The sequence below is a fragment of the Diabrotica undecimpunctata genome, chromosome 2, assembly GCF_040954645.1.
Source record: "Diabrotica undecimpunctata isolate CICGRU chromosome 2, icDiaUnde3, whole genome shotgun sequence".
Lineage (NCBI taxonomy): Eukaryota > Metazoa > Arthropoda > Insecta > Coleoptera > Chrysomelidae > Diabrotica > Diabrotica undecimpunctata.
This window is the reverse complement of record NC_092804.1, coordinates 5,509,708-5,527,472: the sequence shown is the minus strand read 5'-3', so window position 1 is coordinate 5,527,472 and position 17,765 is coordinate 5,509,708. Positions and strand designations below refer to the sequence as shown.

Here is a 17,765-nt window from a genome sequence, read left to right as displayed (position 1 = left end):
GTCTACGAGTTCTTGATGATGGCAATTAAATTTTAACGGGTTTTTACCCTGATATTTAGTGGCTCAAAACATGTACACCTAGACACTGATGATGGAACATGGTTTCCGAAAACGTTTTGTCTTCATGACATAGCCCGTTTGGGTTTTTTAATTTATATACCTTTTATAAAGGATTTTTACTTAAATTTTTTGTGATACATGATATACAGTCAGCTACAGGAACTTAGTTTCCTTGTCGATGTTGATTTATGTTGATTAGAAACGCGCACTTTTTCAGTAACATTTGGATTAGGCCTGTCTGTCGCGAACGATGACGGAAAATTAATTTTTTCGAACAAATTACGGTTGAGTGGGAAGACCCCCATTTTTTAAAACCAATTCTGGATATTCACTTGAGTGGGAGTAAGTGGAATTGCGATAGTTATATTATTATTATAAAATGCGACACAAATAATATGTCTCGTGGTCCTAGGATGCAAATTGTGTTCGGTGTACCTCAGAAAACAGTTAAAAAATATATAAAATACCCCATAATGTAATATGAAATAATTAAACTGAGGCTAAAAACAATTCAATAAGTGAATAATATAAGTTTGGCAGGTGGGACGAGATTTTCGAATCCCGTGGGGGGGCTTAACGTGTTAACGAAACTAATGTGAATGTAAAATGAATTTAAAACAGTAACCAATCAACAGGATGCATTTACCTTCTGTGACCTCTCAAAAATAAAAAAAAATAATAAACTATTTTGCATAAAAAATATTTGAATTTATTTAGTTAAACAATACAAAAGGTGGTTGCATATACATTTCCATAATCTCGTTAACGGCTTTGTACTGTCTTGGATTTTCTTGCATACTTAAAGTTCCATTAATATTTAGAAATCTTAACGAATTTGGTTCGGATGATTGCCAGATGACGTTATCCAAAAATGGATCGATTTCCGGTGTTGGGTTGCTAAAAAGTAAAATATTTTAAAATTATGTTTACATAGTATGATATCTTATTATTCTCTTCATCCCTACACCGAGTTGGCGTCCCAAGTTTTTATCTTCTTGTAGCATTTTTTTTGTTCCATTCTTTTTAAAGTTTAAATTTATGTAATAAAAATATTAAAAATTAAGATAAGTCGACTGAGGTAGATAGGACATGTAATGCGGATGGAACAAAACGATCCAGCTAGAAAAACGCTCCTTGATAGACCCATTGGTTAGAGAAGAGGAAGACCCAGAGCAAGGTTCCTTGATAAGATCGATAAAGATATGAGAAAGAGGAAGATATGGGATGGAAAGCCAGAATAATGATTATACTGTCAAAGAACTTTTTTCATCGCTTTTGAAAATCATTTTTATGAACAATTGCTTTAATATTTTTGCTTCGTATACATATAATCCGATTGGTTTTTTTAATGCCATTTTTTCCCAGAATTATATGTCAGAGTACAAGTTTATTCAAAAACTAAATAAAGCAGTACATAGTTTTTAACTCTACAATATAAAATAGAGCATACTTACTAAAATTTGACAAAATTAGTCCACAGTTTAACGTACTTGTGAAGAACAAGCTGATCTGATTCTGGAAATTTACTAAGATCAGTGTTACTTCCATCTTCCCACATATAGTGAGTATCTTCAACATGGGCAACTGTTTCTACATCTAAAGAATAAAAACGGAATTAAAAAAAAAATGTTTTGGCAAATTTTCAGTCGAACTTAATGATTCTACTTTATTTTATTGGTGTGATTTAAAAAAAAAATAAATCAAACGTAAAGTATTGATTGTGTAAAGGGTTTTAACCACTAAGTATTAAAACGGAAACTTTTCTTAAATTATGATAGAAAGACTTCACGATTAATATGTTTAACAATAATTAATCTCTTGACCCCAGCTAAAAGTACTTATTGGTGGTCTAGACCGTGGCTCCGGTCCATAAACAATATTTATAGGTATAAATATGGTACAAATGGGATCGTAGAAATATATTAGAATAGAGCGCAGTCAATTATAATTAGTCATTATAGATATTAGAATACTGTTTCACAACAGTTAACGTAGGTCAATATTATAATTGTTTATGGCTGATATTGTAAAGACAGAAATAAATATATTGTTAAATGGAAGTACTGAAAAATAGTGTATATGCCCTCTAACATCCCTTCTATACCACATGATGTCTTTTTATAATACAATTGTACTTTTTACTCATCTGGAAACTGTTGGAAGCCTAATTGTATAAAAATTCTATTATAAAATTTGAAATCAAAAATTTAAGAACAACTACTTTAAAGAGTTCAAAAAATTAAAGTACTAATCGAAAACAGTTCTTCGGACATATTATGCGAAATGAATCAAGATATGCTCTCCTTAAAGCCATCCTGCAAGAAAAAATATTTGGGAAACGAGGTCCAGGAAGACGAAGAATATCTTAGTTAAAGAACCTCAGAATCTGGTCCAATACAACATCTGTGCAGCTTTTCCACGCTGCTGCAGATAAGATAAAGATTGCCATGATGATCGATAACATTCGTAACGAATAGGCACATCAAGAAGAAGAATCTAAAACATATTTAGGTATGGTGCAAACACTGTAAGAAGCTTTTCAATATGCTTAGATTATAAACTAACACAAACTAGCAGGTCCCACGTATCTCACTGAGTTTAAAACAAACTGAAAGTTTCTAAAAACGTTAATTTAAAAGACAGCAAAAGAAGTGCGGTATACCAAGCGTGGTGAAATAAATAGGTTTGATGAGGAGCGCCAATGGGCAAGTGTAGAGAAGAATAAGACGTATCTAAGAATAAAAACTGGAAAAACTAGAAGCAATATTAAAATATATTTACTAAAAAAAAGAGTTTTACAATTAAATTTAGGAGGTAAAAAAATAAACATGAGCAAGGCTAATTAAGAATCTAAATAATACTCATCAAAAGATAGCAAAAACACTTTAGTGCACTACTTAACCCTTTCAGTCCCAGAGGAACTTAGAAGTACCAGTAACCGGAACTATTCTTATATCCCAGATATTTATATCATAAAAATAATACTTTTTCCATAAATAGAAGATCCTATAAACATTTTTTAATAAATTTTAAACAATTTAATTTTCATAATTAATGTTCTGTTGTTACTTAAACAATATGGTACTGAAAAGTACCACTGGGATAAATTCAGAGTGAAAAAAATATTGAGGTATATTATGGTAACTATATTTCAGTTATTTATCTTATGATATTTTATTAAACAGTTCTTATTTTGATTAATACATAGAAAAACTTTACATAAAGACCAAATTGACATCGGTTTAGATTCTATTAGTTCATACGACAAAACTTCACATCTCCTCTTCGATCAACAAATTTTGGCCAGGGATTTCCTCTATAGGACAATCTCATTTCCGAAGAAACGCTAAAATTATGCCGTCGTTTTTTCCTTTTGGGGTCTTGTTTGTTCTGTGCGTGGAAGCAAAACAGAGGCTACTAGTAAGGTCTCTACGAAAATCCAACAAATTCTATGGAGGTTGCTCTAATATTTTTTTTAGCTATAACGAAACTATTTACAAAGTTTATTTCTGGTCATGCACAAAAAAGTCGATGCCACCATTTATTAGTCTTAAATCTTAAATTATCTTCTGTCCAAACCGTAACATTTCCTTAGTCGTGATGGTCTACACTGCCCATAGATTCGTTATAATCTTTTTTTATTAGGGGTGCTGGGATGTTGATACCTTTGCCTTCACGTTGTTTTCGTTTCAATATGGTTGATTCACTCCCAAGAAAGTATGAAGCAGTGGTGACTATGCAATTATCCTTTCACTTTAAAATAGAAACTTCTGTATTAAAAACACGGTAGTCAAAGTCTAAAATAATTTCAGTTTTCAATTTCTTTAGTAGTTTTATAGTGGTGTAAAAGTTATCAAAAAAAAAAAATTTATTTTTTACCCAGTCTGTTTTTCTCATAGATAACTCGACAATTCGTTCACCTGAATTATATTTGAGATATGTCTCTTGAATTTTTTTGTCTTTGACTTGATATACTTGAAATTGTTTTACAAAGCCATTCACGTCACAGTAACACCAGAGCTTATACCATCTTTTTATCGGTTTCATCGGATTATATTGTTTAATAGATGATCAGCCTTTAAATTTTACAACCGACTCGTCCACACACATTTTATGTCCACCACAATAATTACCAAATTGAGAATTTGGACAATCCAGCAAAGGTTAGCGAGTTGTCGTTTACATGCAAAAATCTTAAAATGATCTGAAACCTATTTCTTGGCATAGGTATTGCAACAAATGGAACAGATATATCCTCGTGACTTGACGAGGATTTCGTACTCCAGGAACTATATAGTAGCCCAATAAAAAGTTTATCCCGATAAATGCCAAGAGTTCTTCCTTGGACATATTCAGTTATTTTCCCTTTTATGTAACATAGAGGTTACTCTGATAAGTTATATCTTCTATGCTTTTATCTAAAAGCTTAACAAAAATAATTAAAGCGGTCTCACATGTTCTAAAATGAACTTCTTCCCAAAAACAGGCAGCTTCTGTATATTGAGTAAGTCCTGTGTTTATTCCATTTTCTTTCTGGACATTCAGGTTTCATGTAGTTATCAGGTCTTGATCTTGATGTTCGTATTAGCTTCCTGATTTTGTCGTTCGTAGATTGGTCATCAGGAGCTGATTTAGGATCTTTATTATTTTACTCTTATTCTCAATTTATTTTGTAAACCTATTCTACCAGTAAGAATATCCAGCTCATTATCTTACTTATCCTGCCATTTTTTATAAACAAAACGCTGTAGGCGTTATTTCAACAATAAAAAATACACTTGTAAGAAGCACTAATAGACAGCCCTAATTATCATAACAATGATCCAAACAAATAAAGAATTCGCACTGCACATCACCTGACAGTACTTACAACCAATGAATTCGCGTTGATTAGGCTAGACTACTACTTCTGACGTGTACCAGTGGGACTTTAAGGTCGACAAATTATAATTTCTTCTGGAATTAAAAGGGTTAATGGAGAAAATAGAACTTAAACATAAGGAAACAACATATAACCAAGGAAGTAAGAAGTAAAGCAATGCAGTCTGTAGTTAGAAACAAATAAGCTAAATCAAAAAGTAAACTAGCAGAAATATCTAAATTTCACTGTTAAACATTTGTAATCGCCTTTTAAAAGTGGCAAAAGGAAACATATTTTGTTCCTCTAATTATAGAGGTATTTATTAGCAAAACAACGAATGGTACATTACGCGGTACATTACATTAAAAAGGTGTTTTAAAAATGATTAATTACTAATATTATATCATTCACAAGAGAAATTTTAGAGAAACTACCAAAATAAGTCAAACAAATTTTAAATCAAACAAAAATATAATAAATGATGTCATAATGACTTCAAAAAGCTTTTAAGATAGGATATAGAACCTGTACATATAATTTAGTAAAGATTCTTTTTATATATTTTGTTTTGATTCTAAAACTCTACATTCTACATATAAAGTACAAAGTAATTTTTTACCTGGTGGCAAAAATGGTAAGAGCCACATCTCTCCGCCTAATTCTCCCTTATAAGCAAATTGATACAAATAGTTTGGCACATTGGGAGACGCTAATTCAACTTGTTTACATATTCCATTCACAAATAACTGGTCACTGGTATGCTACAAAAACTATATCTGTTATTTTATTTTTCACTTCGATATACAGAATTTTTGGAGAAATAGATTATATTTAGCTTTAATACACTTAGTGAACTTTACTTGATGACTTACTTTTATCTTGACTATTGAAAGAAATGTCTTGTAAACATAAAAAAACGTATAAACCTTTTCAGAGAAGAATTTAAAGTGACTTTAATTATTTTATTATATACATATATAGCTTTATTTTGACGACTTTCCGGCCAGGTCTCTCTTGCCATTATCAAGTCGCTGATTTCGCGTTTTCTTTTAATTTCAATTTATTGTATGCCCTGTGTTTGAGATGTTGGGCAAGGAACGACGTTGTTTTTTCTCTCCTGTCGATGGCATTTCGATGTTCTTCTCGTCTAACATTAATTCTTCGGTTGGTCTATCCGATGTACGATTTGTCTCAGTCTCCACATGGAATCTCGTATACTCCTTAATTTTCTAACGTTATTTTGTGTTTTCTTAGCACTTTCCCTATTTTCTCTGTTATACTCTTTACATATGGTAGAATGGCTTTTGTAATAGGTTTTTCCTCTTCTGTTGGATCCTTATTTCTTTTTTGAGCATTATGAGCATTTTAAATGGTATATGTTGAAAAACCGTTTTTTCTTAGCGCTGTTTTCACATTATGCATTTCTTTATTTTTATGTTCTTCATCTGTCAGTTTTTCGGATCGTGTCATCAGAGTTTTATTGGCTGAATGTAATTGTGCAGGATGGTAATGTGAATCGACATGTAGGTGTCTGTCGGTATGTGTAGATTTTCGGTAGAATTTATAATGCCATAGTACTAAGGTCACCAGTATATCACTGCGATGTTTTTTAATCATCAACCAATACAAAATTGTATAACATGAAAATAAGCACGCAGAACATCAGAAGCATGTATCAACCCACTTAAATGCATAACATTATTTAGTAAACAACACAGATAAGAAAAAAAAATTAAAAAGGTGTTTTGGTTAATTTTAACTGATTTATATAGTCTATGATGCGCTGAATCCAAAAATTAATTCCGTTTTGGTATATCACGTTAGGTTTTTTCGCGAATTCCGTAGCTGTTTTTTTCCAATGCCGTGTTATTTTAAAGATTAATTTTTTCATTCAAAAAGGCATTTTTGGTACTTTCATCCCTAAAATTTCTTTACTGCTCCGTTAATAATTATTCTTCTACATTTTTTAGCATCGTCATTCCACCAATGGATCTTTTTATATTTTTTATTATTTCTCGTTGTCTTAAGGGTGGCAAACATACACACATTCATCTTAATTATTCTTTCAGAGATTGCTTTCCACAAAGATTGTTGCTTTTTTTTGGTTCCCTTTATTACTAGTAGATCCATTGTTTGTTGTTTAAGTTGGTGAATAACCCCATTTAGATATTCCCGTACGTTCCAAATACCTACATTCGCTATCCACTTCCTTTTGCATCACTTTTCTTCATTTTTTAGTCCTTATCCGAGATTGGGTATTGTTGTGGCAATGTTTCTTTTTACCAGAAGAGGTCATCTACTTGTGTCTTAGCCTTTCTCCTTTTTCCGGTCTTGGGACTAAGTTTAGCAGTTTGTAACCTGCTCAATCTACCTACAAACTAAAATTACCTAAATATTATAATTATTCTTACCCTTATATACCCGCCGAAATCCTCCATAAAACTGGTATTACTTGTATATAATTGTTTTATTAAAGTACCAGCAATTGCTCTATCTTCGGGTGACATATTTATTCTGCTATCAATGAGTTGGCTTGGATTTCTATCCACAGATCCTATTGTGAATACGTCTTTTATTATAGCTGAAAATATTAACTTACTTAGGTGAGTGTTACTTTTAACTTTTCTCTTATTAGATAGTTTGACTTAATTTATACTTTCTTTTACATTGCTTGACCGGTGTTGTTACCGAACTTAGTATTAAAGATAGTTATACCGTATTGGATGTGCAGAAATACACAAGAATTTGAAAGAATGTTAATACCTTTACCATATCTACCATGCTATAGATTTTTAGATTACTCCATTAGGCGTCATGGGGAAGACGCCTAATGGAGTAATGGAGTACCACATATGGTGCCGAATGTTGACGATGACAAAGAATGAACGAGATAAAGTAGACGTTGTGGAAATGGATTATCTTAGAAGGTCATGTCGAGTATCGAGAATGGAAAGAATCAGGAATGAGGAAATACGAAACCGTACAGGAAATAGAGATACTCTTTCAGATAAAATACAAGGAAGGCAATTACAATGGTATGGTCACGTGATGAGAATGAAGGAGGAGCGGTGGCCAAAGAAAGCCTTAATGTATGTTCCGCCAGAAAGAAGGAAAAGGGGAAGATCACCAAATTCCTGGAGAAGAGAAATTACAAAAAAAATGCAATCTAGAGGCTTAGAAGAGGGAGATTGGAGAGATAGGAAAAGATGGAGGCTGAAATGCGGGAAGCGGCAATCGCCGTAGGACCCCTGTTATATGATGATGATGATGACATATTTTTATATTACATTCGTATACATTATACAAAAAAAATTTGGCAACACTGTATAGCGCAAACATATAATTAGATGCAGAATAAATTTTATGTTTTATCCTTTGCCTTAAACTAATATTTATCCCAATGCTGACACATGTCACTAGCTTTGGTCCTAACCTTCCTGTTCAAAATAGTGTTAAACGAGTTTTCTTACCTTGAGGTGCGGCTTCCTCTGAATTGAATCCAATAAGAACTGGTACACTTTTATAATTTCCACCAAAAAATGCCGGAAAACCACCATATGAAAACGGTCCTTCCGGTTCGGTGGATACTCCACTTTTGGCTCGTGCCTATAAATTAAATAATACTTTTGATATTATTCTGTCTAATACAAATCAAAATGATTGAACATATCTACTAAAACAACACAATAAAAGTAAAAGTAATGAAATCACTAACCGATCCAATTAAAGCTAGCAATGGGATAAGCCAGGAAGATTCTCTGAGCTCTCTATTATTCAACCTGATCATGGATGAAATAAGAAAAATAGTAAAACCAATAAAAGTAACAATAATATTTCCAGTATTGACATATGGATACGAATGTTCAACATTATGGTAATCAGAAGTGAAGAAGCCAGACGTCACTGAAATGTTCTGCTACTGACACTCAACATTCAAATGAAAGTAGAACACCGAAATGACGAAAGTTCTCCATCGAGCGAGATGAATTGACCAGATTACAGGAAGTTAAAAGAGATCTATGCACGATTCGATAGACCAGAGACAGAAGTCTGTGGGCCTTATTTTCTTATGATTTTTTTGAGTCGTATGTTGAAATTTGCAACTACCCAATCAGCGTCTGATAGAGTTCGGATAGAGTTCGAAACGATTACGTCCTTAAGAGAGCCGGCGTGGAAAGAGAACTCTTTGAATTAATTAAAAAACGCAAGATTGGTTACCTTGGGCACATTTTTTAACATATTGTTTTTACTCAAAGACAGAATACCTCAATACACCTTTATAACGTGTACCTACCCAGTTTGGTCAGAATACTGTCGATTTACTATCTACATATCACATTGTATTATTGCTATTAAAATGTACTAAGTTTTATGTATTAGTTTATTTAGTCATCGATTCGGGAATATTCTTAATTATTTGCACATTTTTGTTACTTCCATATTTCAAAGATTTTTTATGTGACAGTTTAGGTTTGTTTTTTTTTTGGTTAGAGATTTTTTTATCTTAAATTTTTAATTTTAATTCTTCTGCTAATACTTACATATGTATATTACTTTAGATAATATGGTTAAGTTAATTTTAAGTTTACATTATTATATCTTTTATTGTATTTTTTATACGGACTTCAAACTTTATGTAAAGTGGTCAATAAACGTTCTATCTATCTATCTATCTATCATATTGAGAGGAGCAAAATATGAAATACCACAGTTAATCCTACAAGGGAAGATCGAAGGTAGGAGAGGAGCCGGCCGCAAACAATTATCCTGGTTAAGGAATATTAAAGAATGGACAGGAATACACAATACAGGCGAGCTGTGTCACGCCGCCAAGAACAGAATTTTAGTAATGAGATAGTCGCCTACGCACTTTGGTGTATGGCATGTTAAGAAAAAGAAGAATCAGCGTCTGGATATGTTGTTGTTGAAATGATAGAATTCCGAAATCTGTTGTTTATGTTAGTAAAATCAATTTGGTTTCTTACAATTCTCTCTGGGGTACTTTCTATGTATAAAGCATCAGATGATACCCCAGGTGTCCTTTCATATTGTCAGCTTGTATAATTCAGTAACTTACGTTTTGAATATTCCATGCCTCTGCTTTTTGTAGTACTTTTAGCAACTCCTCTGTATCGTTAGATGTAAAGTGAGGATCCACCGACCTACCAAGTCCTAAGGCTGTGTTGGTTTCATTATCCTGTGTGAACCAACCGGCGACTGGGCTTCCACTTTGCATTATTGCAGCATGAAACAATTCTGCAAACAAAGTTAGTGAGATAAATAACTATCAGAAGACAAAATTCTGTATACAATTATGACATTAAAAGATAGTGAAACTAATAATAAATTTGTTCAAAATAAAAAGTAATTTAAAAAAGGGTAACAATTGCAAGGTATGCTGTGGAAAGAATAATTATACTAAAGTAGACAAAATGCCTCCAGAGTTGGAAAACTTCCTTTGAAAAAATGAACCGATCGTTGGTGACATCTTCTTTTTCTTCTTCCTTCTTATATGTAGGCTTTAAAGCCTGTTTCTTCCTCATTATTAGCCTTATAAATTGTTTAAATTATCGCACCATCTTTTTCTTGGTCTGCCAATACTTACTCTGCCATTCCAATGATGTCTTCGTTCCAGTTCCATTTTCCTTTTGTCACCCATCTATTTATGTCTTCTATATTGCATGCTCTTCTTATGTTTTTGCTTCTGGCCCTATCCAACAGACTTTTCCCTGATACTCGTCGGAGTATTTTCATCTCTGTTCTTTCTAGTAGTCGTCTCGTTTTAGATGTGTCAGGTCTTGTCTCCGTCGTGTATGTTATTATAGGTCCAATTGCTGCTTTATATATTCTTGTTTTTTGTGTTGTCTTAGGTGTTTGTTCTTCCAGATTATGTCAATAAGAGATCCCGCTGCTTTACTTGCTGTTAAGCTTCGTTGTCGTACTTCTTGTTTAACATCTCCGTAACTAGTACATTGGCGACGTATACATACAAAGCGTATAATATAGAGATCAATAAAAGCTTTCAGGGAAGCTTATGTCCATAAAGGTATAAAGTAATAGATATATTTAATTTTTTTATAGTACAAATCACTATATTTTTGTATTGATATGGCCTTTGAAGTCAATTAGTAGAGTTTATAATAGACTGTATGTAGTTTTTTATACTTTCGATAGGAACGTACCTTAGCCAGACCTACCTTAAAACTTTAACAATTTTATAATATTCCTTTGCTAGTATTTATTTCTATAAAGTGTAGTTACTTACGTTTGTCGTTTTCCCACGGTCCTATAAGATGATATCCAATCGACATGGATCCTGCACTTTGACCCGCTAAAGTTACATGATCGGGATTTCCACCAAACAAATGAATATTCTTATTTACCCATTCTATAGCAAACCTCTGATCTTTAAGTCCATTATTTAAGGGAATAACTCCATCGTTGGTGCCAATAAAACCTAGAAATTTTTTTACAATAATAGATATCATATTTGCAAACAAGCGGTAGTTACCAAAAGAACCAAGTCTGTAGTTAAAAGTCACAACGACAATACCAGTATCCATTACATATTTCGGTCCAACATACTCAAATGTACCGGCTCCCAAGGCAAATGCTCCTCCGTGGATCCATAACAAAACTGGAAGGAGATTGTTGCTGCCTGGTTTCTATAAATAAAATTTGTGTCCTTTAATTTAAATATACATATATATATATATATATATATATATATATATATATATATATATATATATATATATATATATATATATATATATATATATATATATATTGTTATGCTATGTAAAATTGAAAATAATATTGGTTTGCTCTTAATATATTTCAAAGTATAAAATGTAATAATTCAAAATATTTCAACTGATAAACTATAAAAGATATTCCGAAGAAATGAAAGTCCATTATCTTTGGATTACCTGTAGTAAACAAAATTTAAAGATATGCATAAATTATTTTCTTTGTAAAATATATTTGAGTGAACGTAGTGAAATGAACAATGCGACCGAGTTTTCCAAATGGACTTGTACAGTGAATAAAACAATAGGGTAGTATTTAGAAATTATATTTCTCCGTTAGTTCTTAAGAATTTGTAGAAACCGATTAGCATGTTAATAGTTTTTAGGAAATTTATAATTGTAGGTAAAATTGTTTGTTTGTTATTTAAATGGTAGATGGGGATACGTATGACGAGCTTTGATTGGAGGAGATAAAAAAAGGTGGGATAGCTATGTAGGAATGAGAGTTTAGCTAGATTTTTGAGGGGGAAAAGATAATCAGTTGTTTTCCAAGGGTGCAAGGCAAACAGTCGTTGTTCTTTGGCGGTTCCCAAGTAATAGTAAGCATTAGAAGTGAATGTTTGTGAGTTTTCGTGGACTAAGTGTATCCTGATGAAAGTTGATCCAGTAAAATATTGTAAGTCATACTTTTCTACTTATATATTCCAAGAGTCACTGTTCAGGCCGGAACGAGAGATTCAGTTTATCGAGAGGAGAAGAGGCTAGCGTCTTTTGAACGATACGTGCATCTGAAGGAGATCATTGAAGACGAGAGGCTCGCAATAATTTGTTGTAAGATTGCTGATTACCTAGGGAACTGCGAAGAATAGATAGTGTAGGCTACCAGGAAAAAGGATTTGGACAACTCATCTTCAGAGAGATAGTTTTTTTTACCATTCGTCAGTTTTTCTTTATCAACAAAGTTTTTTCTTTTAATTGCTTCAGAAAAGATAGAAATATTAATCAGGAGATATAAAACAACAATGTTGATTTGAAATTTTAATTTATATAGTATATAACATTAATTTATGAAGGTTCACGTACGTAGAACAAAATTTTGATAATCATTGTATGAGATATTTTTTGTTTAAGATATTTGAGTGTGAATTTTATTTAAATATATAATTTGTATCATTAGATGTTTTTTATTATTCCGGTATTCTCTAGACCTTACCTATCATATGTAAAGCATAGATATTGAAGCACGAATATAACCCTGAGATAAGAGAATTAAATAGTGTGATAAAATCATAATTGCATCATTTAAATAAGTTTAATTAATTAATTAATTAGCTAATTAATTGCTTATCGAACCTCTGACTTTTAATATCACATTAACATATATATATATATATATATATATATATATATATATATATATATATATATATATATATATATATATATATATATATATATATATATATATATATATATATATATATATATATATATATATATATAATAAATATAGTACAAAATTAGTATTTCTTGGGTTTAAGTTCAATAAGTAATATTAAATTTGGAACTAGATTTTATTGTCCCTTGCAAGGAAATTCTTACCTTCTTACAAGATTATGAACAAAAAGTTATTGCAAAATATATAAAAAAAAACCTAACAAAACGTAAAACGGGACACGTTTTACGACAAGAGAATTTTAATTAAGGCTGTTTTATCGGTGCACCAAAACCTAGGGACAGTGTTTTCTCTGTTATTTACCGACAAAATGTCTCGAAATTTAGACACGTTATTTGAAATTATATTGCCTTTAAACTGATGGTTTTACTTTTTTTATTTTTTTGAAACTTCTGTTGAAAAATTGGAATATACTGTTTAACGTTCTATTATAACCAAACTTTTTACGCCCATCACTCGAAAGAGTTTTTTTTTTCTGTAATCGTCGATTTTTGTTTCACCTTTCTGTGTCCAGTAATAATCGAGAAAAGCGTGTTCCAACTTTAAAGAAAATTGCTAAAAAATACTGAAATCTAATAGTGAAACGTGTTACTCATCATTGGCGCTTAGTTTCATCGTTATCGCCTTCGTGACGTCAAATCTCATGAACGTACGGTCAGTTAGTTCGTGTTAAAACTAATTTGAATGGAGAATAATGTATTTGTTTTCATTAAACTACCCGTCGGCCGGCGGCACTGAGTAAAGATGGTCTCGCGTAAGCAGTGTAGAAAAGTAAGTGATACGCCCATTTCAAATCGCAGTGTGCTTGGACTGCTAAAACAGCCTTAAGAAGAAACGCAGTACTGAAACAAAATACAAATCTTTTTTATTTGAGTATTACTTCGAAAAAGACAATGAAAAATTGAGAGTATGCAAGCCATTTTTCTAAATACGCTTTGCATAAGCCAAAAGCCAAAAGCTTATATATACTGTATATATACAGAAAAGTCATTCAAGCACACCACACTCTGATAAAAGAGGAAAAGGAACCAAAGATCGCATTTCAAGCAAAGAAAAGGAAGTAATAAAACAGCACATACAATCTGTTCCATATGTAGAGGCACGTTATTGTAGGAAAGATTTAAAAAGAGGATATCTAGACTCAACACTTATAGTTCAAAAAATGTATGATTTGTACATTGAAATGTGCAATGCAAATAATATACATCCACAAACGCTGTCGTTGTTAAGCACATTTTTTATTTTGAGCATAATCTAGAGTTCTTGCAACCGAAAACGGATAGGTGTGACGTATGCGAGGATTATAGATTGTCCAAAAAAGAGAACTGGATGCATGCAGAACAGGAATAGAAATATCACTTCCATATTACAAAGAAATTGATAATGATCCAAGAATATGAAAAGGACAAAAAAAGCAGAAATCAAACTGTGCCATTATATGTTTTGATGTGGAAAATGTCGTAAATTAACCTAAACCTAAAGTCTTTGTGCTGTTTTACAAACAGAAATTAAATGTATACAATAATGAACTAATACAAATTGTAGAGAAAATAGCTTTAAAACATCTGGAAATGAATGAGATAATCACATGGAGTGATAGTTGTGTTCCTCGGAATAGGAACTCCCTGATCTCAGTAGCAATCACTGACTTTCTGAACAAACATCCTAATATCCAAATAGTAACTATGAAATATTCCATACTTGGTCATTCGTGCATACAGGTTGTCGTTTATATCCATTCTCGCATAGAAAAAGCTATGAAGGTTACTGATATTTGGTCTCCACTAGCGCTTGTTAGACTTTTGTTAAAAATTAACAGACGAAAGCCATTCTGTGTGAATATTACGAAACCAACACACTTTAAAAACTTCAAAAAAACAGCATCATTATACCAATATAATAAAATACCTTACACTAAAGTTTGTCAACTACTTTTTGTGCAAGGAGACATATTTAATGATCAGTATAAGCTAAATGATCACAGCGCTGAATTTTCTACAGTCAATGTTAGTAAAGTTACCAGCAGTACTAGAAAGAAACAAAGAGTGGTTTCCATAAATAATTCCACTGCTGACTTGGTAGTAGCTCCTGCCGATAACATAAAACCCAAATCTCTGACGGAGAAAACGCTTGAGCATATTGAGTTTCCGTATAAATACTGGAAGATCAGAAATGCATGAAATATTTAATTTCTCAAACGAAACAGTTTATAAATAAAAGTTAATTATCTACTTTTCGTGAATTTTCTTTTTCCTATGTTTTTAAAAATTCTTTCAACATCATTGTATAGGCCATTATTGTTATCACTGCTACAAAGTCAATACAGTGTATAATGATGACATGTTTTTAAACTTTCAAATTTATTTAGGGACACAAGGTTCCATGTACAGCAGTAACAGTGCCATAAGGTTCCTAGTACAAGTATAACATTTTGAAAAAACATTATTTTTTCAAAATGTTACAAAAAACGATAGCATTGTTTTAAGAACTACTGTATTACCAAATCCTGAAACAATAATATATAACATATCTGGCAAAGTATATTTGTCAGAACCGTTATATTTTACAGCAAATTTTAAAATTAGTTTCCTGAAAAATTTTGTAAATGTTGCTTGGAACCCTATGGTTCTCGGCCCTCGATATGCAATAACAATATTAGATTTAAATAAAAAATACTAACTTCTGGCGTGTACACATTGATATATAGACAATCTTCGGTGATTTCAAGGTTATTGTATATCGTTATATCCTGATAACAAATTTTGGTATTTCTAGTGGTATTGAGAACATCAGTCCAAGGGTTCGGCGGTTTGGGCAACTGTAAAAAAATTTAGTATTTATTTAAATAACTTATCTTCATTTGATCAATAATACTTTTGAATAAAATTTAAAACCTACAGGTAAGATAAAGTAAACAATCCACGTGTAATTGCGTATTTCATTCTATTTTGTTCTTTCTTAATACTGTTTTATTTATAGCATGATATATTTTGCAATTTTCCATAATTTCTAATCATTACTCCAAAATATGCTAATATCACTTTTTCTAGTTTTTATCCTTAGCAGTAGATTCTCTTATTTAGATGTTCGTTCATTTATTATTATTACCTTGTTCTTTTTTTTTTTAATTTTCATCTTTAAATTCTTTACTTCTTCTTTCCACATATTTATTTAGAATTAATATACTGTAGCTGCCATTAATAAAATATGGTCAGCGTATAGAAATCTTTCCATTTTTATGTGTTGTAGATTTCTGTATCCCACATAAGTTTGGAAAAAAATTGATTACTTTCTGTTATTTCTTATCTTATCTGCTGCTGTATTAAAGATCAAAGGACTGAGACTGTTTTATTTCCTTTTGAGTGTAGTTGGTCCGAATTTTCGTTATTCAATCGTATCCATTTTATATTTTGTCCACAGTAGCTCACCATCTTTTCCTTCTACTCCAATAAACTTTAACATCTCTGAAGCAATATTGACACTTTCTTTTATTATCTTTATTTCCTAATTACTTTTACCGACTTTACTAAACGATTTCGTTCAAATATTGGTCAATCTATTAAACCAATCAGCAACTTTAAAACATTCTTGGTCGCCATTTGCCATGATTTTAACAAATCTTTTTAACGATTTTGTTCAATAATTAGGCCAACTTTTAAATCAATCAGTAACCCAAAAAGATTCTTAGTTGCCGTTCACTTACTTTCTTTCTATTTTATTAAAATTGTTTAAATTTCAGAACTGAATCGTCGAATAAAGTAAACAATTAAAGACGTATAAAAACATAATTCTCGTGAACAAATCTGTTACAGTTTTTAATAAGTGTTTCACCCTTACTTGAAATCTGTTTTCCTCTACAGGTGGTGCAGCATACGGGATTTCTTGGAAAGCATAATAATCGTTTCCATTTTCACTTTTAAGTATGTGTCCACGGATCTTCCCTTCCTCAAGTTGTACTATGGTACCATCATCTATAAAACTTTTTGTTGCACTTTTTTTGACAGTAACTATTAATAAAAAGAGCTGTAGTATTTTAATTGCGTTCATGGCCACTTTATATTAAAAAAAATCGATTATTTAAGAAAGATCTGATAAATTTTTGCGTTTATATAATTTTTTTTGTTTTAGAAAAGATAAAATAAAATACTTTGAGGGTCTTTATCTCTAGTTATTTTTTTTTCTGATAATGATGACTATGTAATATGCCAAATATTTGTTCGTAAAATAGATTTTAAATACATACTCTTCAGAAAGAATATATAAACAGTTTCTCAGGCAACAACACAAAATATTTTTACCGTACTTTTTCTTAGAATTGTAAGTTTTGTATATGATAAATGTACAGACGAATCTTGCTGTTCTAGCTAGAAAAGTATATTGGAATCTGTTTTTCCGGATTTATGAATTATGGATTACGGATTTCTGGAATAAAATTATTTAAAGCCCAAGCAAGCTTGTAGTAACTAGCCAGTTAGATTTAGATAAAGGATCATGGAAGTATTGGCCACTTTTGTGAGGTTGCCCGTTGATTTGTTGTCTCCACTAAAAGGGTTTAAGCAGGTGCTTTAAGATTTCTTTTGTCCATCGGTACAATGCGACCTCAAGAATAGAATATGTGCAACCTGTGGGATCTATT

At 31.5% G+C, this 17,765-nt stretch overlaps 2 protein-coding genes across 2 annotated transcripts in view; one reads left to right on the top strand and one right to left on the bottom strand.

The window, feature by feature from the left end:
• LOC140433051 (uncharacterized) overlaps nt 1–17,217 on the bottom strand; it is a 77,859-nt gene extending 60,642 nt beyond the window's left edge. Inside the window, exons 1-10 of the mRNA XM_072521117.1 lie at nt 16,967–17,217; nt 15,810–15,947; nt 11,433–11,586; nt 11,187–11,378; nt 9,999–10,177; nt 8,392–8,527; nt 7,333–7,502; nt 5,541–5,682; nt 1,515–1,656; nt 781–957 (exon numbers count right to left, since the gene is read on the bottom strand). Coding sequence (XP_072377218.1) covers nt 781–957; nt 1,515–1,656; nt 5,541–5,682; nt 7,333–7,502; nt 8,392–8,527; nt 9,999–10,177; nt 11,187–11,378; nt 11,433–11,586; nt 15,810–15,947; nt 16,967–17,176 — 1,640 coding nt within the window. The 5' untranslated portion in view covers nt 17,177–17,217. The remainder of the gene's footprint in view (nt 1–780; nt 958–1,514; nt 1,657–5,540; nt 5,683–7,332; nt 7,503–8,391; nt 8,528–9,998; nt 10,178–11,186; nt 11,379–11,432; nt 11,587–15,809; nt 15,948–16,966) is intronic.
• Nucleotides 1–17,765, top strand: part of LOC140433150 (uncharacterized) — a 1,089,409-nt gene that overhangs the window by 852,051 nt on the left and 219,593 nt on the right. The window lies entirely within an intron of this gene.